The sequence below is a fragment of the Stegostoma tigrinum genome, chromosome 15 (assembly GCF_030684315.1).
Source record: "Stegostoma tigrinum isolate sSteTig4 chromosome 15, sSteTig4.hap1, whole genome shotgun sequence".
Classification (NCBI taxonomy): domain Eukaryota; kingdom Metazoa; phylum Chordata; class Chondrichthyes; order Orectolobiformes; family Stegostomatidae; genus Stegostoma; species Stegostoma tigrinum.
Genome location: NC_081368.1, coordinates 48,101,370 through 48,129,340, shown reverse-complemented (window position 1 = coordinate 48,129,340; position 27,971 = coordinate 48,101,370). Strand labels below are relative to the sequence as shown.

The 27,971-nt window shown below is 43.0% G+C and overlaps 1 protein-coding gene across 1 annotated transcript in view; it reads right to left on the bottom strand.

Moving 5' to 3' along the window:
- LOC125458669 (ecto-NOX disulfide-thiol exchanger 2-like) overlaps positions 1-27,971 on the bottom strand; it is a 173,736-nt gene that overhangs the window by 49,308 nt on the left and 96,457 nt on the right. Inside the window, exons 4-5 of the mRNA XM_048544111.2 lie at positions 25,375-25,512; positions 18,510-18,665 (exon numbers count right to left, since the gene is read on the bottom strand). Of these exons, the coding sequence (XP_048400068.1) occupies positions 18,510-18,665; positions 25,375-25,512 (294 nt within the window). The remainder of the gene's footprint in view (positions 1-18,509; positions 18,666-25,374; positions 25,513-27,971) is intronic.

Below are 27,971 nucleotides of genomic sequence, written 5' to 3'. Positions count from 1 at the left end.
TGCACGCCTTGAAGGTGGTAAAATCACCAAGGCTGGACGAATTGGATACTAGGCTGTTAAATAAAGCAGGGCAGAATAGCTAGTGCTTCGAGAATCATTTTCCAATCCTCACTAGACACAGGCAGGGTACCAGAGGATTGGAGGCCAACAAATGTTGTACCAATATTCAAAACAAAAAGGAGTGAGAAATAGGCCAAATAATTATTGACTTATCAGTCTGTCCTCAGTGGTGGCAATGATTAGAATCAATCAAGACAGGTCTAATTGTTACTTGGAAAGGTTTTGGATTTATCAGAAATAGTCAGCATAGGTTTGTTATGGAAGGTTGTCTCATGTTATGACTCTTGAGAAAGTTTGATTTTTAAGTCCTCCTCCCCTGAGTGAGTTAAAACAACAATACAGCTCTGTTAAAACTCCAACCCCCTCTTAAAAACTGCACACATATGAACAGAGAAAAATATATTATTTATATCCATGGAGAGGGGAAAAAAAAAATCAGGAAACAGAATTCATTGGGATCAGTCCACAAAGATACATTGAAATACTTTTATCTTGCCAGAACATTTTTCACTTTAATCCCCTTCTTCAGAGTTCCTTCACTTCTCTGCAGGAACCTGAAGGCAATTGGTGCACTAACTACTGTTTTCTTCACTGGTTTAAAGCAACAGCTTACTGTAACTGATGGGAATAAATAACTGGCTTCTCTCAACCTACCCTTTCAGCAGTCCATGGACTTCTTGTATCATTCACCCCCAAAAGCTGTTCAGCTGCCCAGGAACCAGAAAGTTGTCATCAGGCTGATGACCTTTAGATTCCACAATTAGTCATAATTGCTCAAATCAATCAGCTACCTGTGGCAGTGATAATGGGAACTGCAGATGCTGGAGAATCCAAGATAACAAAGTGTGGAGTTGGATGAACACATGGGGACCGCTTTGCAGAACACCTCCGCTTGGTTCGCAATAAACAACTGCACCTCCCAGTCGCAAACCATTTCCACTCCCCCTCCCATTCTTTAGATGACATGTCCATCATGGGCCACCTGCAGTGCCACAATGATGCCACCCAAAGGTTGCAGGAACAGCAACTCATATTCCGCTTGGGAACTCTGCAGCCCAATGGTATCAATGTGGACTTCACCAGCTTCAATATCTCCCCTTCCCCCACCGCATCCCAAAACCAGCCCAGTTCGTCTCCTCCCCCCACTGCACCACACAACCAGCCCAGCTCTTCCCCACCACACACTGCATCCCAAAACCAGTCCAACCTGTCTCTGCCTCCCTAACCTGTTCTTCCTCTCACCCATCCCTTCCTCCCACCCCAAGCCGCACCTCCATCTCCTACCTACTAACCTCATCCCACCTCCTTGACCTGTCCGTCTTCCCTGGACTGACCTATCCCCTCCCTACCTCCCCACCTATACTCTCCTCTCCACCTATCTTCTTTTCTCTCCATCTTCGGTCCGCCTCCCCCTCTCTCCCTATTTATTCCAGAACCCTCACCCCATCCCCCTCTCTGATGGAGGGTCTAGGCCCGAAACGTCAGCTTTTGTGCTCCTGAGATGCTGCTGGGCCTGCTGTGTTCATCCAGCCTCACATTTCATTCGCTACCTATGGCAGCCAACTTTCGCTCTGCATACAGGCTCAGGTGGCATGCCACCTACAAACACTTTCACCCACTGCTTGAACAAGGCAGTGGTGTCAATGAAGTTTCAGTAACTTGGTTTTGAAAGTGCAGCCATTCCTTTCACAGTCCTTCGTTTTAAAATGATTTTTTGTGCATTTTAGTCCACCTTCAAAAAGACAGAAAATAATACGATAGTCCCTTTACACTTACTAATTTGATTGATTTTTTTGAAGAAGTAACAAGGAGGTGGAGACAATGTAGTGGGTGCAGTCTACATGGATTTTAGCAAGACATTTGACAATGGAAGACTAGTCAGAAAAATTAAAGGCCATGGGGAGAAAAGGGAATGTTGTCCGTTGAATCCAAATTGATGCAGTGACAAGAAATGAAAGGTAATTGATTTCTGCTCTTTTTCTCAAATGGAAAGTGATTTCCAGTGACATTCCACAAGACCGAGTGTTAGGTCCCTTGCTGTTAGATTAGATTAGATTGCCTACAGTGTGGAAACGCTTTACTGAATAATCTACCATGCAGATTATTCTGCATTTAGTCAAAAGCTTTAGTGGCATTTATTAGTGATTTAGGTTTAAATGTGGGAGACATGTTTAGGATATTTGCCTGCCCATTTTGTGAAGAGGATTGCCATCAATTGTTGTGAGGTATCTTTGTTTTGGCTGAAAGGATGGGAAATGGCAAATGGAATTCAATATAGAGGAGCATAAGGTTATGTAATTGGGGAGGGAACACAAAGCAATGGAATACACAATAAATGGAAGGATATGGAGACAGGTAGAGAAAGTGAGAGACCTTGCAGTTCAAATCCACAGGTCTCAAGTTGGTAGGACAGGAATACAAGATGCTAAAGGCAGCATTTAAGATACACTCCTTCATTGGGGACAGTAGTGAATACAACAGCACAGATGCAATGCTGTAACTATACAATGCCCTGGTTAGGGCACAGCTGTTTTGGTAGATGCTGTCTAAGACTCTCTGGTGACATTCCACACAGTGCATTTTGTGGATGGCACACACTGCTGCTACTGAGCATTGGTGGAGCAGTGATAGAATGGCACCACATCAACAAACAATGAGATGAGCTGCTCTGTCTTGGATGGTGTCAAACTTCTTGAATGATGTTGGAGGCACACTCATCAAGGCAAGTAGGGGGTACGCCAATATTCTCATTGTTCTAACAATCAAGATCCATAACCTTGCAGACAGTAAAGATATTGTGTCTCTTAAACAGGAATTGATCCAACATCTTCTAAGGTCTGGAAGAATTTGCAGATGCTGTCTCCTCTTCCTAATGAATAGTCTTCAACTGACACACCTAGAGAAATCCTCTGGAAAACAGTGATGAGGCCATTGAAAAGTTCCAGCACAGAAAGAGGCCTTTCAGCCCATCATGTCTAGGCAATTGAGTATACTGACCACTTATTCTAATTCCAATTTCTTGCAGCTTGTCTGTTGCCTTGCAGGTTACAGCGCTTCGGGTGCAGCTCCTTTTAAATGAGCTGAGGATTTCTTCCTCAACCAGAGTGGACCAGACAAGTACCACCCTTGCGGTCATTTTTTTCCCCTCACATCTCCTCTCATCCTTCTCCTGATCATCTTAAATCTCTGATAGCCTGGTAATTAATCCATCCACTAGGGGAAACAAGTCTTCTTGTCCATTCTAAGTCCCTCATTATTTTTTCACTTCAATTAAGTCTCTTCTCTGCCTCCTCTGTTCTATAGAAAAAAAACTTAGCCTGTCCAGTCTTCTCATAGTTGAAACTGCTGGTGAAACTCAGCATCTGGGGAAGAAAGCAGAGGAGCAACAGTATATACCACCTACAAAATGTACTGTAGAAATTTGCCAAAGATTCTTTGACAGCATCTGCCAAATCCACAACTACATCCAATCTAGAAGAACAAAATCAGCAGATACACAGGAACACCACCACCTGCAAATTTCTCCCACCCATTCACCGTACTTACTTGGAAATATATTGTTGCCACTTTGCTGTCGCCGGGACAAAATCTGGAATTCTCACCCCAACAAATTGTGAGCAGTGGTTCAAGGCAGCAGTTCACCACCACCTTCTCAGGGGCAATTAGGGATGGACAACAAATGCTGGCTAGCCAGTGATATCCCTATCCCATGAGCGAAGAAACAAAAAAAAGGATGTTGAAAAGTGGGCTGTGTTGAAGAGGAAGAGAAGCAGAATATGATGTAATTTGTTAATTAGTCATGCTGATGGCATCACTTACAAGCAGGATTAAGTGTTCCAAATGGTAAATTGCCTACCTGCTTCCAGTGTGAGGATTAAATTCATCTAACTTGACAGGGTGTGGAGACGAGAGAGGGAGGATCTACTAACTGTGGTCCAATATTGTAACCAACAACATAATGTACAGTAAGCAGGAATTCCTGTTTGGAGAGCCTTCAGAACAAAATTAAAAGATTGTCAAAGGTTATAATTTACTGAGCCACATGCAATTAGGCACACAGGAAGCATTGATTGAACAAGAAGTGCTACATCATTGGGATAGATCCACTTGACCTGGGCTGGAAGGAGGATTTTATCAGAAATATTAAATAGGTGAGCTTGACTCCAAACCAGTCAATGAAACAGAACACCAAGCTGCAAAAGGTATTGTAAGTAGGTTTCTAAAACAAAAACAAAGACAGTACAGCAATCATCAGAGATTGTGCATTAAGTGTTACAAAGGATGGGAAAACCACAAATTGTTAACTAATTTAACTTGGAGAATGAAATAAGAAATCTGCACGCAAAATCTGGGCAGCAGGTGGCTCAGTGGAGAGGCAAGGACTGATTAGGGATAGTCAGCATGGCTTTGAATGAGGGAAATCATGTGTCACAAACTTGATTGAGTTTTGTGAGGTAGTAACCAAAAAGACTGATGAGGGCAGAGGTATATGTTGTTTACATGGGCTTTAATAAAGCCTATGACAAGGTTCTGCATGGTAGATTATTTAGTAAAGTCAGATCATATGGGATTCAGGGAGAACTTGTCAATCGGATACAAAATTGGCTTGACGGTAGGAGACAGAGGGTGGTGGTAGAAGGTTGCTTTTCAGTCTTGAGGCCTGTGATCAGCAGCTTTCCACAGGGATTAGTACTGGGTACTCTTTAGGTTTTTCATTTATATAAATGATTTGGAGGAGAATTTAGGAGACATGGTTAGTAAGTTTGTGGACGTCACCAAAATTGAAACAGAGGACAGCAAAGAAGGTTTTCTAAGATTCCAAAGAAATCTTGATCAATTGGGTCAATAGGCTGAGGAGTGGCAGATGGAGGTTAATTTGGATTGCAAGGTATTGCATTTCAGGAAAACAACCAAGGGCAGGATTTATACATTTAATGGTAGTGTCCTGAATGGCATTGTAGAACAGAGGCTGGGGCTCAAGGACTTAATTCTTTAAAATTTGCGGCACCATGTAGATCGGGTGTTTACGAAGGCATTTAACACACTTGACTTCATTACTCAGAGCTTTGAGTACAGGAGTTGCGATGTCATGTTGAGGATGTACAAGGCATTGGAGGGGCCTCTTTTGGAGTACTGCATACAATTCTGGTCACCCCACTATAGAAAGGATATTATTAAATCGGAGTGGGCTCAGATGAGATTTACTAGGACATTGCTGGGAATGGAAGGCTTGAGTTATAAAGATAGGCTGGTACCTTTTTCACTGGAGCATAGGGAGCTTAGGGGTGATCTTATACAGGTTCATAAAACTACGAAGGGCATAAAGAAGGTGAAAAACAATTGACTTTTCCCTCACGTGGGGGAGTTCAAAACTAAAGGGCATATTTTTAAGCTGAGAGGACAAAGATTTCAAAAAGTCCAGAGGAGCAACTTTGTTTCTTTTAATACACAGAGTGCTTCTTGTGTGGTATGGACTACCAGAGGAAGTGGTGGATGCAGGTACACTTATAACATTTAAAAAGACATTTGGATAAGTACATAAATAGGAAAGGTTTGGAAGGATATGGGCCAAAAGTGGGCAAATGGGACTAGTTTGGTTTGGGAACATGGTTGGCAATGGTTGAATTGGTCCAAAGGGTTTGTTTCCATGTTGTGTGACACTATACAACATTGTTACCACACACCACCACGGACCAGGTTTGATTCCATTTTCAGGCGACTGTGGTGCTTGTACATTCTCCCCATGTCTGCTTGGGTTTCCTCTGGGTGCTCTGGTTTCCTCTCTCAGTCCAAAGATATGCAGGTTAGGTGGATTAGGCATGGAATGTCAGATTACAAGTGTAGGGAGGGGATGGGTCCGGGTGGAATGCTCTTTAGAAGGTCGTTGTGGACTCAAATAGGTCAAATGGTCTACTTCCATATTGTAGGGATTCTATAATAAAATATTAAAACAGGAGAACAGGTTAGAGTCCATGTAAACATTCTCCTTTACTGTAGGGCAGAGAGCATAAGAAAGCAATTAAATGAGCTGCATGGATGAATTAAATTCTGATGGTACAGTAAGATAAAGGTCAGACATGCTGCAATTGGCCAAGACTAAATGTACCTCATTTTGATATCCTCAAGGTAATGAGGGAAAATACAATGAGAAGTAATCTTTGTGGGTATGGATGAAATCACGTGACAGAATATAATGAGGGGTAAGCAGACAGTGGAGGTTAAATTAATGGAATCAAAAAATGGACAAGCTTGATCCATAGAGTTATCTCTCAGTTACAGGTAGTAGCTTGAAGAAGTAGAATATATAAATGCAAGATAAAACATGTAAATAGTAAAAGCAGAGCGATTTTTAAAATTGTGTAAATTATGGTCTCGGGTCAGAACAGTTGTAAAACTTCCTGTATTCAGGACGGTTTTCTGTAACACTGTGTACACTAATAGTAATGGTAATGCTATCCTTTGAAATACCACATTGAGCACAAAGAAATGAAAAACAACAAATAAAATCCAAGTGAATGTCTTGAAAGTTATCCCTGAGCAAGTCAGCTCGCATGGATTTGTAAAGAGAGATCAGGTTCACTGACTCTGTTTGAGTTTCTTTTAAAAAAAAGCTGTTATAAAACTGGCAAGTATCTGTCGATATTTATTTTATTTTCCAGGAGGTGTGTTTTGAAGGTGTTAATGCGACACAGTTACTTCTGAAGTTCATTAAATTAAAAGGAAATTGTCCTGGTCTTGCTAAGAAATTGGCTGATTAGCAAAAGACAGAAGGGTAGAGATAGCTGACAGTGGTGTCTTATAGTGATCTGTGTTAGGACCTGAACTGAACAGTATAATTCTTAGCAGTTATATGAAAATAGAAATCTAAGTATCGTAAGACACAAAGATTGATGTCAATAAAGGCAAAAGCACATACAATTACCAAGAAAGTTTGAGATTTTAAGCAAATGAGCAAAACTGAGCCAAATGGATTGCCGTATATGCAAAGGGTAATCCATTTTAAATTATAAAATGGTAGAAGAGTTTTTCAGAATGGTAAAAGGCAGGAAACAATGGAATTTCCCTCAAAAATATACATAGATCATTCAAATGTCTTGAATAGGTATGGAAAATAATCATAAAAGTTAATGGAATGCTGGCTTTTTATTTAATCTAGAGAACTAATATACAAAGCGCTCATTAAAGTATGTTAGGAATACCATGAGCAGTTTTCAACACCAAACACAGGAAGGTATACTGGCACTGGAAGAAGATCAAAGCTTTGGGTGGCAATATGGCTCAGTGGTTAGCACTGCCACCTCAGTACCAGTGACCCAGGTTCGATTCCACCCGTGGATGGCTGTCTGTGCGGAGTCTGCACATTCTCTCGACATCTGCACGTGTTTCTCTGGGTGCTCCGGTTTCTTCCTACAGTCCAAAGATGTGCAGGCTAGATGGAATGGCCATGCTAAATTGCCTGTAGTGTTCAGGGATGTGTAGACTAGAGATAATGGGAACTGCAGATGCTGGAGAATCCAAGATAACAAAATGTGAGGCTGGATGAACACAGCAGGCCAAGCAGCATCTCAGGAGCACAAAAGCTGACGTTTCGGGCCTAGGCCCTTCATCGGAGAGGGGGATGGGGTGAGGGTTCTGGAAGAAATAGGGAGAGAGGGGGAGGCGGACCGAAGATGGACAGAAAAGAAGATAGGTGGAGAGAGTATAGGTGGGGAGGTAGGGAGGGGATAGGTCAGTCCAGGGAAGACGGACAGGTCAAGGAGGTGGGATGAGGTTAGTAGGTAGATGGGGGTGCGGCTTGGAGTGGGAGGAAGGGATGGGTGAGAGGAAGAACAGGTTAGGGAGGCAGAGACAGGTTGGACTGGTTTTCGGATGCAGTGGGTGGAGGGGAAGAGCTGGGCTGGTTGTGTGGTGCAGTGGGAGGAGGGGACGAACTGGGCTGGTTTAGGGATGCAATGGGGGAAGGGGAGATTTTGAAACTGGTGAAGTCCACATTGATGCCATTAGGCTGCAGGTTCCCAGGCGGAATATGAGTTGCTGTTCCTGCAACCTTCGGGTGGCATCATTGTGGCACTGCAGGAGGCCCATGATGGACATGTCATCTAAAGAATGGGAGGGGGAGTGGAAATGGTTTGCGACTGGGAGGTGCAGTTGTTTGTTGCGAACTGAGCGGAGGTGTTCTTCAAAGCGGTCCCCAAGCCTCCGCTTGGTTTCCCCAATGCAGAGGTAGCCACACCAGGTACAGTGGATGCAGTATACCACATTGGCAGATGTGCAGGTGAACCTCTGCTTAATGTGGAATGTCATCTTGGGGCCTGGGATTAGGTGGGTTATGTGGGATGGGTCTGGTTGGGATGCTCCGAGGGTCAGTGTGTACTTCTTGGGCAAAAGGGCATGTTTCCACACTGTAGGAATTCTATGATTTATCAGAATGACACTGAGACTCTACACGCTAAATTAAGGTGACAGGTTACACAAACTAGAGTTCCTCAAAATTTAAAATATTGTATGACCATAAAAAACAGTAAGAGGGATAAACTATTTGGCCTGGCAAGCCTGCTCTGCTAATTATTAGGATTATTCCTCACCTTACGACTGCCCCTCAGTAGAGCTGTGATTTTCTCCCTAATCAGTCATGCAACTCCCCCAATCTCTTTTATCTCCCTTTCTATCTCGCATGAAGCTTCTAAATCCTGGAACATTAAGCTGCCAGACAAATGTCTTTCTCAAACAAGTCTGTATAACCACAGCATCACTGTCATAGCTACTAATCCATGCTCTCAGCTCATCTGCCTTTTGTGTCATACTCCTTGCATTAGAACAAATGCACTTCAGTACCCAACACGTTCAGTAACCTCTCACTGTCTGTTTTTGTTCTTGACATTACGGACCTTAGTCTGTAATTCTGTCATTTTACGTACCGACCTACCACTCTGGTCCTCAAACCCCTGCCACACTGAATAAGCCCTCCTGAGTGATACTAGCAAATCTCTCTGTACCAGTTTAGGTGCAACCTCTCCTTCTTGTACAGGTGCCACCTACCCTGGAAGGGCAAATGCAATGCTGAATTTGACCAAGTATGGCATCAAGGGGCCCTAGCAAATATGCAATCAATGAGAATTAAGGCAAACAGTCATCTGCTGGTTGAAGTCATACCAAGCACGACAGAAAATGGTTGTGCCCCAGATTTCACTGCAAAAACTCCTCAGGGTTTCTCCATTCAACTGGAGAATCTTTGAGGCAAGGTCTGGGGAACATTTTATTAACATTAGCCAAAACAGCTCAACCGACAGTTCTTTTCCAACAGCTAACCATTGAAACAGCCTAAAATATCAAACAAGGAAAATGGAGAGGATAATCTTGCTTTCATACAGAAGGAGGAGGAGGAGTAAAAGCTTGAACAGATGAAAGCAAAAGCTGTGGGCTAAGGGCCACTCAGTTCTAAAGGCATTAAGAAGTCAAGCATGAAGTAATGTGGAAAACTGGAATGTCCAAAGAGAACTGCACTTCTGCTTTTCACCACTTCAGTAGAGGGCAGAAGATTAATATGAAGTTCACTTTGTTATCTTCTGTTTGTATTTCCTTTGTTAATTGTACATTTATTTAAAATGCCAATACATTCTTTTTGTGCCTAAAAATAAAGAGCTGTTTTTCCTTTGGCACGCTATGCCTAGAGCATTGACCTGGGCCATTTTAGACGGCCTCTCTTAATCATGCATAAAGTGGTTGAAATCCTAAAATCTGCCGTCAAATGCCAATAGGACTTTGGCTGTTAAACAGGCCAGAAAATTAAGGAATTAGCAATGAAAAAAACAAAACAATTTTCGGACTATGACTGAGGCAGCACAACTTCTACAATTCATTTGTGAGCTCTGTGAAGGCCATATATCCATATTAACATGAGATTAAGATTGTTAATCTATGGTACTACGTAGGGAAATGAGTTCAAGTTTGGGAAATTTGCCTTCGACATTCACTGATGGATAATGATGGACAGAGGTATGAAAGCAAACTTTTCTCAGATTGAGAAAAAGTATCAACACAGCAGGACAAAATTCCCAGCAACTAGGGAGGTGATGGCCAATGGTATTATCGCTGGACTATAATCCAGAAACCCAGATAACATTCTGGGGAAGGTGATGATACGCCCTTGACCACGTCTCCCGTATTTCCCGCAACACATCCCTCACACTCCGCCCCTGCTACAACCGCCCTAAGAGGATCCCCCTCGTTCTCACACACCACCCTACCAACCTCCGGATACAACGCATCATCCTCCGACACTTCCGCCATTTACAATCCGACCCCACCACCCAAGACATTTTTCCATCCCCACCCCTGTCTGCTTTCCGGAGAGACCACTCTCTCCGTGACTCCATTGTTCGCTCCACACTGCCCTCCAACCCCACCACACCCGGCACCTTCCCCTGCAACCGCAGGGAATGCTACACTTGTCCCCACACCTCCTCCCTCACCCCTATCCCAGGCCCCAAGATGACATTCCACATTAAGCAGAGGTTCACCTGCACATCTGCCAATGTGGTATACTGCATCCACTGTACCCGGTGTGGCTTCCTCTACATTGGGGAAACCAAGCAGAGGCTTGGAGACTGCTTTGCAGAACACCTCCGCTCAGTTCGCAACAAACAACTGCACCTCCCAGTCGCAAACCATTTCCACTCCCCCTCCCATTCTCTAGATGACATGTCCATCATGGGCCTCCTGCACTGCCACACTGATGCCACCCGAAGGTTGCAGGAACGGCAACTCATATTCCGCCTGGGAACCCTGCAGCCTAATGGTATCAATGTGGACTTCACCAGTTTCAAAATCTCCCCTTCCCCTACTGCATCCCTAAACCAGCCCAGTTCGTCCCCTCCCCCCACTGCACCACACAACCAGCCCAGCTCTTCCCCCCCACCCACTGCATCCCAAAACAAGTCCAACCCGTCTCTGCCTCCCTAACCGGTTCTTCCTCTCACCCATCCCTTCCTCCCACCCCAAGCCGCACCCCCATCTACCTACTAACCTCATCCCACCTCCTTGACCTGTCCGTCTTCCCTGGACTGACCTATCCCCTCCCTACCTCCCCACCTATACTCTCTCCACCTATCTTCTTTTCTCTCCATCTTCGGTCCGCCTCCCCCTCTCTCCCTATTTATTCCAGTTCCCTCTCCCCATCCCCCTCTCTGATGAAGGGTCTAGGCCCGAAACGTCAGCTTTTGTGCTCCTGAGATGCTGCTTGGCCTGCTGTGTTCACCCAGCCTCACATTTTGTTGTCTAACATTCTGGGGACCCGGGTTCAAGCCCTCCCACGGCAGATGGTGGAATCTGAATTCAAAATATCTGGAATTAAGTATCTAATGATGACCATGAATCCATTGTCAATTGTCAGACAAACCCATCTGGTTCAATAATGTCCTTTAGGGAAGGAAATTGCCATCCTTACCTGGTGTGGCTTACGTGTGATTCCAGAACCACAGCAATGTGGTCAACTCTCAACTGCCCTCTGGGCAGTTCGGGATGGGCAATAAATGCTGTCTAGCCAGCGGTACCCTCATCCAGTTAACGAATAAAGAAAAAAATTCAAAGTGTAGCATAACTCAGTGATCTGATTATTTCCCAGAACTGTTACAATTGAGTGATGTTATACAAGTTTCAAACAAATTCCACCCTGTTGTGTTGTCTTACTACTCCTTAATTACTGTAGCTACAGGGAAAATCCACTAAAAAAAAATCTAGAACCACAGCTGTGTCACCACATCATAAGTTTACATTATAATACAATAAATTAGAAGTTGATAGCTTTATTAGTGATTCTGTCTTTACTTAAAATGATTTATTTTCCAACTCATTAGACATAACAAATTGATTTAATACCCACATTAAAATGTTAAAATACAAAAGATGAAACCTTCCAAGAATTGACCAAGGCTGCTTCAAATTAATTTGAGCAGTCAAAGTTTTGTATTACACACCAAAGTTCTATATGCCCCAATTCATCTGTGAATGGAATTTAGAAAAAAGCTGGAACTGTTGTGAAATGGAATGGCTTTCTGGTGAGTTTTATCAACTCTCTCCAATCGTGGAGAGAAATCAATTTCTAGACATGTGCAGATTTTATGCATATGGTTTCACTGCCTGGTATTTGCCAATCACATTCTTGCCATGACAAATTTTGAATTATATACTTCAAAGGAAATTCATTTCTGAAAAAGATGCATTCTAATGTCAGATAACAGCGTGTAGAGCTGGATAAACACAGCAGGCCAAAGCAGCATCAGAACAGCAGGAAGGCTGACGTTTCAGGCCTCGACCCTTCTTCAGTTGAGGTTGTGGATCCTGCGAAAAATGAAAAACAGGAGAGGTCCTTTGCAGGCCTGGGAAAGGGAGGCTCTGAGCTGGGGTAGGCTTGATTGTACCAGGGGATGCCAGCACATTGCTGCGAGTGTGTTTGAGGAGTCGCAGGGAGAAACGTTTTTGAAGGATCTGCATGTTCTGTATGCAACGGTTGTCACGGTTGGGACCAAATTGGGAAGGCCTGAATGTAGACTGTTGTCCATTGGGGATGACTTGGTTCTGTAGGCAGGTACTAAGAAAGGTGACGTGGCTATAGTACCTGGTTTGCTTCAGGACATGGTCGAGCAGTTTCAGGGCCGAAGAGATGGCAAGAGTGTCGTGGTGAGAGAGAGAGATCCACTGAGGTCTTTCCAGAGGGAGGAGGGTAACTTCTTCAAGGAAGGCATCCTTAGAACAGGCTTCACTGTGGGGGTTAAAATTGATTCACAGATAGTGGGAACTGCCGATGTTGGAGAATCTGAGATAACAAGGTGTAGAGTGGATGAATGCAGCAGGCCAAGCAACATCAGAGGAGCAGGAAAACTGACATTTCGGGTCTGGATCCTTCTTCAGTTAAGGTTGTGGATCCTGCGAAGAATGTAAAACTGGAGAGGTCCTTTGTGGGCTTAGGAGAGGAAGGCTCGGAGTTGGCGTAGGCTTGATTGTAGTACTATTCTAATTCTAATGTCATGTCACATTACAACTACTCCCAAAACGACAAGCCAACTTACTTTATCCCCAAAAGTTCTATTAAGTGAAGAATTAACAAAGACTTATGCAAAAAGTTATGCAACATTTCTCAGTTTTCTTCTCTCTTCCATTGTGATATACACTCTGCAGATAAAACCATCATTTAGTATTTCATTTAAACATCTACTTTTCAAGTTGGTAACCTGGACACTGAATGTTAGCAGTCTATGTGCCCAAAGAAGCCTTTGTAGCTAAGGTCTATGCGATACACAGTGATTACTGAATAGCCATTAGAATTAGAGATAGTAGGAACTGCAGATGCTGGAGAATCTGAGATAACAAGGTGTAGAGTTGGATGAACACAGCAGGCTAAGCAGCACAGAAGCACAAAGGTGACGTTTTAGGCCTGGACCCTTCTTCAGAATGAGCCTTCCTGCTCCTCTTATGCTACTTGGCCTGCTGTGTTCATCTAGCTCTACGCCTTGTTATCTCAGCCACTAGGATTAGGTATCTTATCGACAATTCTACTTCTCTAGTAGAGGAGTTTGGATCTACTGCAGCAGCTAATTGTTGATAGGCAGTGATCAACTAACTCAGCATACAGTGAAACTTCAAATTCTGGTCTCATGATTACCATGGTCACCGTTTGCTGACTGAATCAGGCAACTTGACTAGTAACTATTCCAACATATTTTTAATGTGAAGCCCAATAATGATCAAACGGGTTGCAAATAACAATAGGAGAAGTACAATCATTTTAATTTCATTGATATAAAATTTTTGATCTTTATACAAAAGTCTTAAAGTTTTCCCAAGATTCCCTCCTCTCTATCAACATGACATCTCGATTTGAAATGCAGTCCTATAAATTCTTTTATTTTTCAGATTGTAAAGATAAAGTTGTCATAGGATCATAGTGCTGCTCTTTCAATAGAGAGACAGACAACTGGTGGTACCTTAACCTGAGGATCACACACTAGTTGAGGGTGAGATTGAGGAGGGTCCTTCATGGTAACCTCAGTCAGTGCAGGAATTGAACCCATGCTATTGGCATTACTCTGTAATACAATTGAGCTATCCAGCCAACTGAGCTAGTTGACCCTTAAACAATGTTTACAGACAGATCTAACTATTAAAACTAAAAAGGTCAACAAAGTGAACATTTTTAAAAGACAACACAAATTTTCAAACATCTGGTCCGAGAGAGTACGACAAATCGAGCCAAATACATACAATATGAGATGCTGAGTATAATCACATGGTTGAAAAGATGCCAATTGCGAAAGCAAAACTGTTCAACCTAATGACAATGTTCATCTGTTTCAAATTGTATCCAAGATAGCAAAAGTATAGGTTAGTTTAATTGAACAAGAATGTGTTGCTTATGCTGGAAGCACATCATAATCCCAACAAAAAATATGCCATTCTATTTTCTACTATTCTCTCCGACTTTATCAATGTAGTGTCCCAGAAGTGAAATTGCAAATTTTCACCATGTTTGATAAATCTGTGCTCTGCATCAAATGGCCTAATGGCATAGTTGCTGGACTGTTAATCCAGATGCCCAGGTAATGTTCTGAGGAAAACCAAAAGAACTGTGGATGCTGTAAATCAGAAACAAAAACAAAGTTGTTGGAAAAGCTCAGCAAGTCTGGCAGCATCTATGGAGGAGCAAACACAGTTAACGTTTCAGGTCCTGTGACCCTTCCTCAGAGCCATTCTGATTTCTGTTTTCTCCACCACAGATGCTGCCAGACCTGCTGAACTTTACCAACAACTTTGTTTTTGTTCCTAATGTTCTGAGGATCTGGTTCAAAAAATGCCACAGCTGTTGGTAGAATTTGAATTCAATAAATATCTGGAATTAACAGTCTAATGATGCTCTTGAATGCAATCCCAATGGTCATAAAAATCCTTAAGTCTGACTAATGTCCCTTTGGGAAAGAAACTGCCACCCTAACTTGATCTGGCCTACATGTGACTCCACGTCCACAGCAATGGGTTGACTTATAACTGCCCTCTGAGGAATTAGCGATGGGTAATAATTGCTGCCTAGCCAGCAAGACCCTCATTCCATGAATGAAGGATCAATGTGCTATCAGAAACAGATTTAGACTAGAAAATGCATTTTGCATGCTTCAGATGTCTAAGAGTGCAATTATTCATCCTTCATGGCTCGACACAGGTTTAGCATACTTACATGTTTAGCTCCCAAAGACAAGTAGAAAAATATTATAAATTACCGACCAATATGCTAACGGTCACTTGATAACTCCCAAAGGCTTAGTAATGAATTAAATGCATCAGCAAGGAAAAAGAAAATTTTAAACATTACATCATTAAGTAGAATATAAAGAAGGTTATTTTTAAATATTTAAAAATAAATTTCAATTAAAGAACAATTAAAGCCTCTCCTCACTCTAGTCCAGGCAACATCCAGGTAAATGTCTTCTGCTCCCTCTCCAAAACCTCCACGTCCTTCCTGCAGTGCGGCTTAACCAATTTTTTTTATAGAGCTGCAACATCACTTCCTGACTCTGGTACTCAATGCCCCAACCACGAAAGGCAAACATGCCATACACCATCTTTACCACCCTATCCACTTATATAGCTACTTTCAGAGAGCTAAGGACTAGGACCCCCAAGACTACTTTGTACATCAACACTGCCATTACTTACTATTCACATTTCATCTCCCAAACTGCAACACTTCACACTTGCTCAGATTAAGCTGCATCTGCAACTTCTCCACCCATATCTACAACTGATCTATATCCCACTGTATTCATTGACAACCTTCTATATGATCCATAACTCCCAAAATTTCTGTATCATCTGCCAACTTACTAATCCAACCATTTACATTTTCATCCAAGTCTTTCATATAAATCACAAACAGCAGGAGGTCCCAGTACAGGTCCTTGTGGAACACCACTAGTCATGGATCTCCAGCCGGGAATACATCCATCCACCGCTACCCTCTGTCTTCTATGGGCAAGCCAAATCTGAATCCAAATGGTCAAGTCACCTGGATCCTATGCATCTTAATCTTCTCAATGAGCCTACCGTGAGGAATCTTGTCAAAAGCCTTACTAAAATTCACGTAAACTCTATCCACTGCTCTATCCTCATCGATCACTTTCATCACCTCCTCAAAAGGAAAGAAAAATCAAGTTACTGAGCTATGACCTGCTCCATACAAAGCCCTGCTAAGTCTCCTAGTTAAAGCATGCTTTCCCAAATGGGCATACATCCTATCCTAATGTTTCCAGATTCCAAGCTAAGATTCACCAGTCTATAATTTCCTGGATTATCCCCATTTCTCTTCTTGAACAGAGGAACAACATTCACTACTTGCCAGTCCTCAGGGTCCTCTCCAGTGGTTCCACAGGATATAAAGATCTTGGTCAAGGCCCCAGCAATCTTCCTCTCTTATCTGTCTCAATAAACTGGGGTAGATCCCATCAAGTCCTGGGGATTAACCACCTTCAATGCTCTTCAAGAGACCCAACACCAATTCTTTTTTGACCTCAAAATGACCGATCGTATTAGTACACCCTACACTAATCTCATTATCCTCCATGTACTTTTCCGACACAAAGTTCTCTGTTAGAATCTCACCCAGTTCCTCTGCCTCCAAGCACAAGATCCCTCCTTAAACCTTAAGTGGTCCTACTCTCTCCCTTGTTATCCTCCTGCTTTTAAATGTATGTAAAAAATGCCTTGGAATTATCTTTAACCCAACTCATCAAGTACATTTCATGACCTTTCCCTGTTCTCCTAATTCCCTGATTAAGTTCTTTCCTGCTTTCTCTATATTCCTCACTGGCCCCGTGCAATGTTAGTTTTCTAAACCTTACATATGTTTCCTTTCTCTTTTTGGGCAAATTCAGAATCTCTCTCGTCATCCAAAAGTCCCATACTTTGCATTTTTATCCTTCCACCTTACTAGAACATGCCCAGTCTGAACTCTCACCAGTAGGCATTTAAACAACTCCCACATGTCAAATGTGGACTTGCCAAATAATAGCTGCTCCCAATTAACACACTCCAGATACTTCCTAATACTGACATAATGTGTTCTCCCCAATTTAGTACCTTCCTGCGAGGTCCTAACTTATCCTTAACCATAGCTATCTTAAAACTTAGAGTTGTGATTCCAAAATGCTCTCCCACTGTCTGGTCAATCACCTGGCCAGGCTCACTTGCCAATACAACATCAGCATGGCCCCTCGAGTTGGACAATCAACATATTGTTTCAAGAAACCCTCATGGATGCACCTCACAAATTTTGCCCCGTCTGAGCTTCTGAAGGAAGTCCCAGTCAATATTAGGGAAGTTGAAGTCACCCACTCTATGACAACCCTGTTGTTTTTAAATCTTCCCATTATCTTGTATCAGACACTCTTAGGTCAAAGGGAATTACCAAACATCGTCTAATGCAACAATGTTGAGATCATCAAAAGTAATGGCGTTTGAACAGAAATACATCGCTTTCCCACCCAGATGCATGAAATTCATTGAATAACTACTTTATCAGACCAAAGTGAAAGAAATGTCTCAATTGCAGATTAACTTTCAGAATCTTACATATAGCCAGATTGAAAGCTACTTAAAATACATCCAAATATTTCCAATAGTGTATCCACATTCGCAACAGTATTAACATGCTAATAAATTACATTGAGTGTGGCCAAACAAAGTTAACTAATGTCAGAAACTTTCCCTTTCATCTACCTGGTCTAGTTTCAGATTCAGAGTTTTAAACAAATGCCACTTGGCATTCACAGAACACTTTTTTCCAGAAAATATACATATTTGTACAAAGGAAGAAGGGAAGTTTTAATTGGCTGAATAATTTTAGCATTCTTACTAAGCACATAATTGCTTTTAAATTTTTGAATCAATTACTGCTGGTGAAGATGTCAACTGTAGTATTAATATGAACACACCAGAACTTCATAAACAAATGAACTCAGTTGGGTTCAACATGAAGTATGAACAAAAAAAACGTGCACTTTTAAATCATTATTTTGCGATTTAGGTTGAGCGACAGCATTAATATTTCAGTCAAAAGTCTGACAAAACATTGTTGTAACTATCTATTTCAAATATTGGTGCCTCATTTTTGTAAGCACAATCTGATTGCTTGTTATTTATCAAATTATCTCCTGATTTACGACAATTTTAAATTTAAACAATTTGTCCTCAAGGGAAACACAGTTACGAGCACATTTAAAGAAATTTATTTAGTAAATGAAAACTTTTGTTGCTCTAAAATTTAGTAGTGATCAGTTCAACATTGCCCCTTAGTGAATACACAATTAAAAAAAAGTTAATTGTGTCCAAGGTAAAGTAAGACATGAAAAATGCAATAAGTTTCCACTAACAACTTGTTACTCTATCACCACTCCATCACTTACGTGGATTTGGAGGAAAAAGTGTACAGCTTTTACAATGAATGATCTCCTTCACTACAAGCATGTCTTGACGAATTGTTGGTGGGACAATGCCCAATCCAGGCATCACTGGATTAATTGGTGTAATCCCAGTCATCATACTAAGGCCTCGGTCAAACTCTGAAATGGATAGGGAAACAAAAATCAGGCTTGACAACTTTCTTAAACACTTGATTTTGACTGCGCGGAAACAATATTTTAAACTGTATTGGTCTTTCTTCAGTTTCAATTTATATTTGATTTAAATTCCTTATACTCAACTAATAATCTATTAGCCTTATTCTTTCCTGTAGCTCTGTTTGTTACATGCCTGATGCTGATCACATTCTGCTCTATCCATTATCCTAAACCCAAACTCTGGAGAATCTTTCACCATTCATTTCCATTTTATCCTTCAAACCTTTGATGCTACCATACTATTGTTGCTCAATACACAACTTTACTTTCATGAAGTACTTTGGAACACTATATGTTACAAGCATGTTCACCTTTCAGAATTTTTTTCTAGTTGTTTTCTCTGAAATGATTATGGCAAAAGGCCGCATGTTAAAGTGGAGTGCATTGAATAAAAAGACCAGAGGCATGGGGCAATTATGATGTTAAGATTACAAGTAATAAGGAATTTGTTAGCCTATTGTATAATTAATTCTTGTTTTGGGTGGTCTTGCTCTTAGTTGCTGGGGTGACAGCAACAACTTTTTCCTCTAGTTGTAAACATAAATAAATGATATGAAAAGAGAAGAAAATTTAGCTGCTCAGGCCTGTAAACAAAAACTGTATGAGAAAGCTTTCATCACGTTGTAGAAAATACAGGAGGGTGGTTAAAATTTGTTTTGTTTCTGCAGGAAAATAACGCAGTCCGGGTGGAGAGAATGTGAAGGCTCATTAGTCTTGAAGGAGACAAAAATTGAATTGTGAACCTGCTTACAAATGTATTTGAGACATGGTTGCAAGACGGTCAAGACTGAAAACTAAATGTATCAGATTATAAGATCTTCTGGATAGATACAGAAAATACTTGGGTCTGAGTTGTAGACTTAGGTATTTCTGATTAAATGACTTCAATGAAAAGAGGGACTATAACAGATGTAAAGCAAACAATGGAGGCTTAATGAATAGAATTAAAGAAACAGAAAATCATTAAACCTCCAGTGATAGTTTGTATATTGAGCCCCAGAAGGAACCTTGAAGAATGTCATATGCTTGTTTAACCCCTGTCCTTAAGCTAAGATAAAGTCGTTTCAATGTGGATTTTAACATTTCTATAGATTAAGATAAGCAGACAAGTTGGTGGCAATAATGAATGAATTTCTTGGGAGTATTCAGGATAATTCTCTGCAAAAGTATATTGTAGGCTTAAAAAAAAGAAATGGGCAGGAAATATACACAAAGGAAGATATATTTTTGTGTGCTCTTCCTAAAAGCAGGTCAGTGGTAGAGCAGGAAAACTACAGAGGTGATACAGCACAGAAGGGGTGCTATCAACCCATCTTGCCCATGCTGATCCAAAGACACCCAAGATGCCCTTTCATAGAAACCATAGAAATGAATAAGCATATCATAAATGTACTTCAGCTGGGGTGGTATTGAACCCTTACTGTAGGTGTCATACTGAACAACATGCTTGCCACCTTATGTATAAATTAGTCAAATGGCTCATTCTCAACTGGATAAAATCAGCTTTGGTTGCCATTTTCCTAAACAAACAGGTGAGTTTCAGAGGAGGTTGCTGCTGTTCTGACCAGACCCTTGTATTCATGAACAAATTATGAATCATAGAATCCCTAGCGTGGTAACAGGCCCTTGGGCCCAAAAAGTCCACACCAAAACTCAGACCATCCCACTCAGACCTATTCGCTTGTAACCAACCTCTTTGGTCCAGGTGAGCACTCGGCATAGGGTTGATGTGGGTTTGTGTGCTACCCTGATGCCCAGTGGTTGTAGGAGTCTTATGGTCAGATCAGACGTGTTCCCGATGTAAGGTAGCGTGATGAGTGTGCCGGAGCGTATAGTATCTTCCTGGTGTCATTCGTGTGGTGGGCATCTTCCGACCCAGGTTTTTGGAAGAGGTACTCTTCTTTTTGGTGTAGTATTCCAAATATTCAAAGACAATTGACACCCAAAAACTTGGTGCCGTGGTGCAACTGCATGGGGGTATGCTGGATGCACTCAGGGGCCAAAATCTTGCTATTCAATCTCCAGATGCCCTTCCCATTGGGCATGGCCCCCAGTGACTTCCATACAGCATGTTCTTATTCAGGGGTATCTGTGTGTAGTTGGGTAATACTAATGGTAGGGCCGTCCTCAGCAAATATGGCTGATAAGGGCTGGATATCCTCCATTTCCAAGGCTAACTGGGCTGCTTTATCAGCAGCCTGGTTCCCTTTAAAAATGCACCATTCGGGATTTTGGTTGTCAGGTTCCCACTGGTGGGTCCTTAACCTTTAGCTCTGCAGCTTCCAACGGGAGCTTGCTGGCTTCCAGTAAGGTTTCTATTATTTGTCCATGTTTGATTGAGGTGCCTCCTGTGGTAACAAAACCCCGTCTTCCCCAAACAGTCATATAATCATGCACAATTCCAAACGCATATCTACTGTCAGTGTTAATATTGACCCTTTTCCCTTTTGCCTCCATGAAGGCCTGGGTCAGGGCAACTAGCTCTACTACCTGGGCTAATAAACCTCCTTCAATCCACCCTGCTTGAGCTACTCATAAGTCAGAGTTAATTACTGCCCATCCTGTTCGTGGTGACCCACGGACATATTTCTGGGAACCATCCACAAACAGGATCTCGTCTGGTGCCCTCAGGGGCACATTTTTTACTCTACCTACATCTAACTCAGTGTCGACATTCCCACAGTTGTGTGGCCCACCCTCTCCTAACATACCTTCTGCCAGGTTATTTTGGGTGTCCCGCAAAATGTTTATAGATTTGGTAGGTGGCAAGAGGACAGCTTCCCATTTTGCCCTTCTCATGTTGGAGACGGGATGTAGTTTTCCCGTATTTAACATCTCCACCAGTGTATGTTTGGTTTGTAAAACAATATTTCCTGTCATTACTATGGGTTCACTGACACTGTCAGCCCACATGGCACAGTCCAAGGCTGCTATACGTCTGGGTAAACCGTTCACCACCGGGCCTTCTGCAGTAGAATAGTAGCCTATTGGCCGCTGTCTATCTCCATGGGTCTGGGTCACCACTGCTGAGTAAAATCCTCCCTCATTATTACAATAAACGTGGAAGTCTTTACAGCATCAGGTGGTCCCAGTTCTGGGGCTGATATCAATTCCGCTTTTAGTTTTGTGTAAGCTTCATCTTGTTCAGGCCCCCAATCCACAGGGGCCGTAGCCGGTTTCCCCCCTTCTATCAGTCGTTGTATTGGTTCTACCAATTTGGCAAACTCAGGGAAAAAATTCCTGCAATAATTCAACAAGTCTAAAATTTTCCTCACGCCACAGACTGTCATGGGTCGTGGCATTTACTGTATAGCGGTTTTCCTACCCGCAGGCATTTCTTTTGTGCCTAGGGAGATCAAATGTCCCAGGTACGGGACCTTAGTTTTCCCTACTTGGGCCTTTTTTGGACTTGCTTTAAGATGCTGGTCCTCCAAGTGTTTCAGAACTAAGTACAGTGTCTCTTGGTGGCCAGGTTTGGATTCTGAGGCCAATAACACCAGGACCCTCAGTCAGGCAATGTGGAGACAAGCACAGGAATGCCTAGAAGCCATGATAGCCATCAATAAATAAATAGAGCTAGATCCCACATATACTCCATTGCAAAGAAAAACCAGAAGTGAGGTAATTCAGCTCAAACAGATGCCAGAATTTAAATGACAGTTGCAAAAACACAACAGTGCTTCATTGGAGGCTGCACTAATGATGTTACCCAGCAGCGTAATGAAACGTCTGTGTAACAACGAACCAGCTCGGCGAGCCTACCAATCACATCTTCCTGCCTTAGCACTATAGTGCCATTCCTTCATTGTTGTTGTGTTAAAATTTAGGAACTATCGCCTTAATAGCATTGAGGGTGTTCCTAAACATCCACGGACTACAGTTGTTTAAGGCGGCAGCTCGCCACTATGTTCTACAGGGCAGTTAGGGATCTGCATTAAATGCTGACACTCATCCCATAAACAAATAAGAATACAAGCCCCCTGACCAATAACGCCCAAAACTCCAGCAATGACTGTGGCCCAACCCTGGAGTGACTTGGCAGGATCTCAACTGAGCACAGTCAGCCCCCAGATTGATGTCTCTGCTACATCCTGGTTGACCCATGGAGTGGCTACACTCTAGCTACAGCACCAACTATAGCACAGTCTCTGGACTGCAAGGACATAGATCTCTAAATTCCAGCAGGACTAAGCACTTGACCAACCATGGCCGTGTCCCTGGGCTGGAATTTCAAAAGCTCTGACTGAGTGTGGCAGTACCCTCAGACTGATCATTGTTGCTCTGAAACCTCTTTGGACCTCTTGACACTCAAATACTGCCATTTCATTGATCCAATGCATTTGGCATTTCAGCTGCTGACACACCCTGTCGTGTGATATTGATATAGCATTGTATTGTACAACATCTGTCCATTGCTTTGACTATTCAATACTCCCCACTGAGTCAATCTGCAAGCCTCCCGCTCTGTGCTAAAAAGCAATATAAGCCACAGGAGGCAGAAAGCTCCAAGTGAAGAGCTTGGCAGAGCTTAAGTCACATGACTCTGAACTCCAACATCAAGTCCTGAAAGGTGAAGTAGTGAGAGCATTTGTCCGAAAGCAGCCATGAAAACATACTGAAGTTAGTCGTATGTCACTGCTGATGTGCTTGGTTAAAGGAAAAAGATGGTGTTCATGGAGTATGCAGGGGTAAACACAGAGCTGGATGAAGTCTAGCAGAATCTAGTGATAAATTGCTGCCACCAGGTAACCACTATGTCAGGAATAGGCATCAACATTTCACAAAAAAATGCTAATTAATCAAGGGGAAATGACCATGAGATCAGGGGGAAATAAATGACTATCACCAGAGACTATGGAGAAACTAATGGTGCTAAAGACTGATAAATCTACTGGATTTGATGGGTTGCATCAAACTGTCTAAAGATGGTGGCAAGGTAGCAGGCCTGCGTGCAGGCTCCTGCTCGGGGCTCATCAACTCCTATCTGCTTTCTTTCCTTTTTACTTCTGCTCTCTCTTTTCTTCCCCCCCCCCCTACCTTCCTTTTCTTTTTTTTGGCAGCACTGGCACGGAAGTGAGAGTGGCGTTCCTTCCCGGCGGTCAGCGGAAGACGCAGCATCTTCTGCCAACTGGAGGCAGTAGCTGCAAGGATGTCCTCTCAATGTTTGAGGCCTGTAGTGGTGGCAGCAGTGGCAAAGCTCCTCCTGCGATCTGAGGCGACAGTCTCCGAGATGGCAGCACTTATAAGGTAACATCATGGATGAGGGCAGTTGGAGCAGGACTCTTGGCATGGCAGCAGCCTGGCCTGGTAGTGCAGCCAGGGACTCCTGGTTTCAGTCAGCCAAGAGCATGGACTCCTGGTGTTGACAAGGCAGTAACTTAGCTACCCGGTAGGTCCGGAGCGGGAACTCCTGGTTGTGGGGCAAGTGTAGGTTCAGCATGGTATTTGGCAACCATATTGCCAAGGCAGGCCCAGCAACGAAGAGATGGTGCCTAAAGAGTGGCAACTCAAAGTGTGGGTCCAGCGCAGACTGCAGTCAGACGGTGGAGGAGTCACCACTTCTTCACCCTGATAAAGTCTTTCGTTCTCTCAGCATAGTGACTTGAAAGGAATTCAAGAGTTTACACATACATATGGGTCAATTAAAACCTAACGGATTAAAGATTTAATGGCATTTTAGATTTGTTTAATACATCCTCATCAGTGGGGTGACTCTTTGATTTTTCTCTTACTAATTCTGAGTCTGATACTATGTCTCTTACTAATACCTAAAAGGCATTAGGGTCTGAAAGTTTATGCTTTCAAATAAACCTGTAAATATAACCTGGTGTCACGTGTTTTCTGACCTTTTCCACCCCAACACCAGCACCTCTACATCATACCGAAGGGAAGCCCAGAGAAGCTCCACCAAGTCAATCCAGACCATGGAGAAATGGTTGAGTAGTTGGATCTGTACTCTGGAGTTTATACGCAAGAGAGGGGAACATGGTTGATGCATAAATCATTGTTAGAGGTCTTGCCTGAATAAATGCTGAGAAGTTGTTTCCCCTTATGGTAGAATCTAGGACCAAACTGCATACATTGTTGCCTATTTAAGGCAGTTGATGAGATGAGGAGCAATTTATCTCAGCGAGTAGGGACTCTGTACAAACCTTTACCTCAAAGACTGTAGAGTCTAAATCAATATATATAATCAAGACTGAGATAAAAAGATTTCCAAATCAGTAAAGGAATCAAGGGATATAGAAAAAAGGTAGCAAAGTGGGATTGAGAATCTCAGATCAGCTACAACCTCCATGAATAGTGGAGATGATTTGATGAGCCAAATGGTCTATTTCTGCTCCTACATGCTAGGTCTAAAATTAATTTTTGGATCAGCATCAGGTTATCTTTGCTAATGTTCATGCTAAGTTATTAAATGCATCACAGAAGTACAAGCTGGTGTTTTTGTTAAGTTAATGACTCAGGAAAGTGAAAACCAAATCAAACAATTACAAAACTCAAAGAATGTAAGATCAATTTCAGAACGAAGCTCTCAGCACCTAAAATTTCAAAAGTGAACAACTTTCCAAAGACAGCAGTATCCAGTGTTAATCAACATAAGCAGTCAAGGCAACAAAAAAGTTTTATCAAGCAACAGAACTAAATATACCTGACATAAGTGGCTGTCCAGTCATTCCAATTGGGGGTCCCATTCCTAAGTTGTTCATGGCTGTTGCCCAAGCTGTAGGGTCTGATAATGACATTCCAGGTGGGCTGGAGTCTAAAGGTACGTTTTTGAAATGATCAGCTACAAATGAAGAACAGAAATAGTATTGCTACTTCAGAATTATAATCATTCATAAACTTAGTTTGTTTTCTATCCAAAGAAAAATGAACAAGGCCTTTTATGCTACATTTCAATGCTTATAACAATTTTTTAAAAAATGTACTGCACTTTTAAAATTAAATTTATAATATCCTGAAGATCATGTGTCATATTTGCCACTGGTCAAACCTTGCTTAAGTGTAGTTTCTGTACCACTATCCCAGTTGACAGTAAGCACAACAAAGACTAAACCCAAAGTTGGGGCTTTCCAAAACTATGTAACATTTCCATATCTATTTTTGAGTTTAGCCACCAGTGAAGTAATTCATATTTTCTTCCAAGTTGCTGATGGCAATTAAATTGGCACACTGATTTAAGGTTTCACCAATCTGCCCCATGAGATTTTAAAAGCTGAGTTAAGTAGTCAAAGTTACACTCTTGCTGTTCTGTGGTATCACTGATTCTCATACGCTGCAACACCAATATTTTATACTGTACTTTACATTATCGATAACTTGAAGATGAATTGATCTTTTAAAAAAATCTACATTACTCATAAGATGCTTACAGCACAGGTGGTGGCCATTCAGCCCATTGCTTGTGGGCAGCAGACATTCTAAGGTGTAGATCTGGATGAACACAGCATGTCAAGCAGCAGAGGAGCAGGATGAGATCCTTCTTCAGAAATGGGGGAGGGGAAGGCAGTTCTGAAATAAATAGTTGGGTGGGGGGGGAGGCGGATAGAAGATGAATAAGGGACAAGATAGCTGGAGAGGAGGCAGACAGGTCAAAAAAGCGGGGATGGAAGCCAGTAAAGGTGAGTGTAGGTGGGGAGATAGGGAGGAGATAGGTCAGTCCAGGGAGGATGGACAGATCAAGAAGGCAGGATGAGGGTGGTAGGTAGGAGATAGGGGTGGGGCTTGTGGTGGGAGGAGGGGACAGGTGGGAGGAAAAACTGGTTAGGGAGGTGGGGGCGAGCTTAGCTGGTTTTGGGATGCAGTAGGGGGAAGGGAGATTTTGAAGCTTGTGAAACCCACCTCAGGTGATCTCCCACCCAAGCCTCTAACCTCATTGTTCCCCAAACTCACACAGCCTGCTTCTATCTCCTTCCCAAAATCCACAAACCTAACTGTCCTGGTCAACCCATTGTCTCAGTCTGCATCTGTCCCACCGAACTTATCTCCACCTATCTTGACTCCATTTTCTCCCCCTTGGTCCAGGAACGCGCTACCTACGTCTGTGACACCACCCACGCCCTGCAGAACTTCCAATTCCCCGGTCCCCAAAACCTCATCTTTACCATGGATGTCCAGTCCCTATACACCTGCATTCTCCACACAGATGGCCTAAAGGCCCTCCGCTTCTTTCTGTCTGCAGGCCCATCCAGTCCCCCTCCAGTGACACCCTCATCCGCTTAGCTGAACTCGTCCTCACCCTCAACAACTTCTGTTTCAATTCCTCCCACTTCCTAAAGACAAAAGGGGTGGCCATGATACCGGCATGGGCCCGAGCTACGTATGCCTCCTTGTAGGTTACATGGAACAATCCCTCTTCCGTCCCTACACAGGCCCTAAACCGCACCTCTTCCTCTGTTACATTGATAACTACATGGCGCCGCCTTGTGCTCCCATGAGGAGCTCAAACAGTTCATCCACTTCACCAAGACCTTCCGCCCCAACCTCAAGTTCACCTGGACCATCTCTAATACCTCCCTCACCTTCCTGAACCTCTCTGACTCCATCTCGGGCAACCACCTAGAAACCGATATCCATTTCAAGCCCACCGACTCCCACAGCTACCTAGCATACACCTCCTCCTACCCACCTTCCCGCAAAAATGCCACCCTGTATACCCAAATTCCTTCGTCTCCGTCGCATCTGCTCCCAGGATGAGGCATTCCAATCCTGGATATCTCAGATGTCCACGTTTTTCAAGGACCGCAGCCTCCCCCCTCCATTGGTCGAGATCGCCCTCGACCGTGTCTCCCACATTTCCCGCAACTCATCCCTCACACCCCCTCCCTACACTAACAACCAAAAGAGAATCCCCCTCATCCTCACATACCACTCCACCAACCTCCGGATACAACACGTCATCCTCCGACACTTCCACCATCTACAATCCGACCCCACCACCAAAGACATTTTTCCCTCCCCACCCTTGCCCACTTTCCGGAGGGACCACTCTCTCCGTGACTCCCTTGTCCGGTCCACACTTCCCTCCACCCCACCGCACCAGGCACTTTTCCTGCAACCGCAGGAAGTGCTACACCTGCCCCTATACCTCCTCCCTCACCCCCATCCCAGACCCCAAGAAGACTTTCCACATCAAACAGATGTACACCTGCACATCTGCTAATGTGGTATACTGCATCCACTGTTCCCCCTGTTGTGGCCTCCTCTCCATCGGGGAAACTAAGCAGAGGCTTGGGGACCACTTTG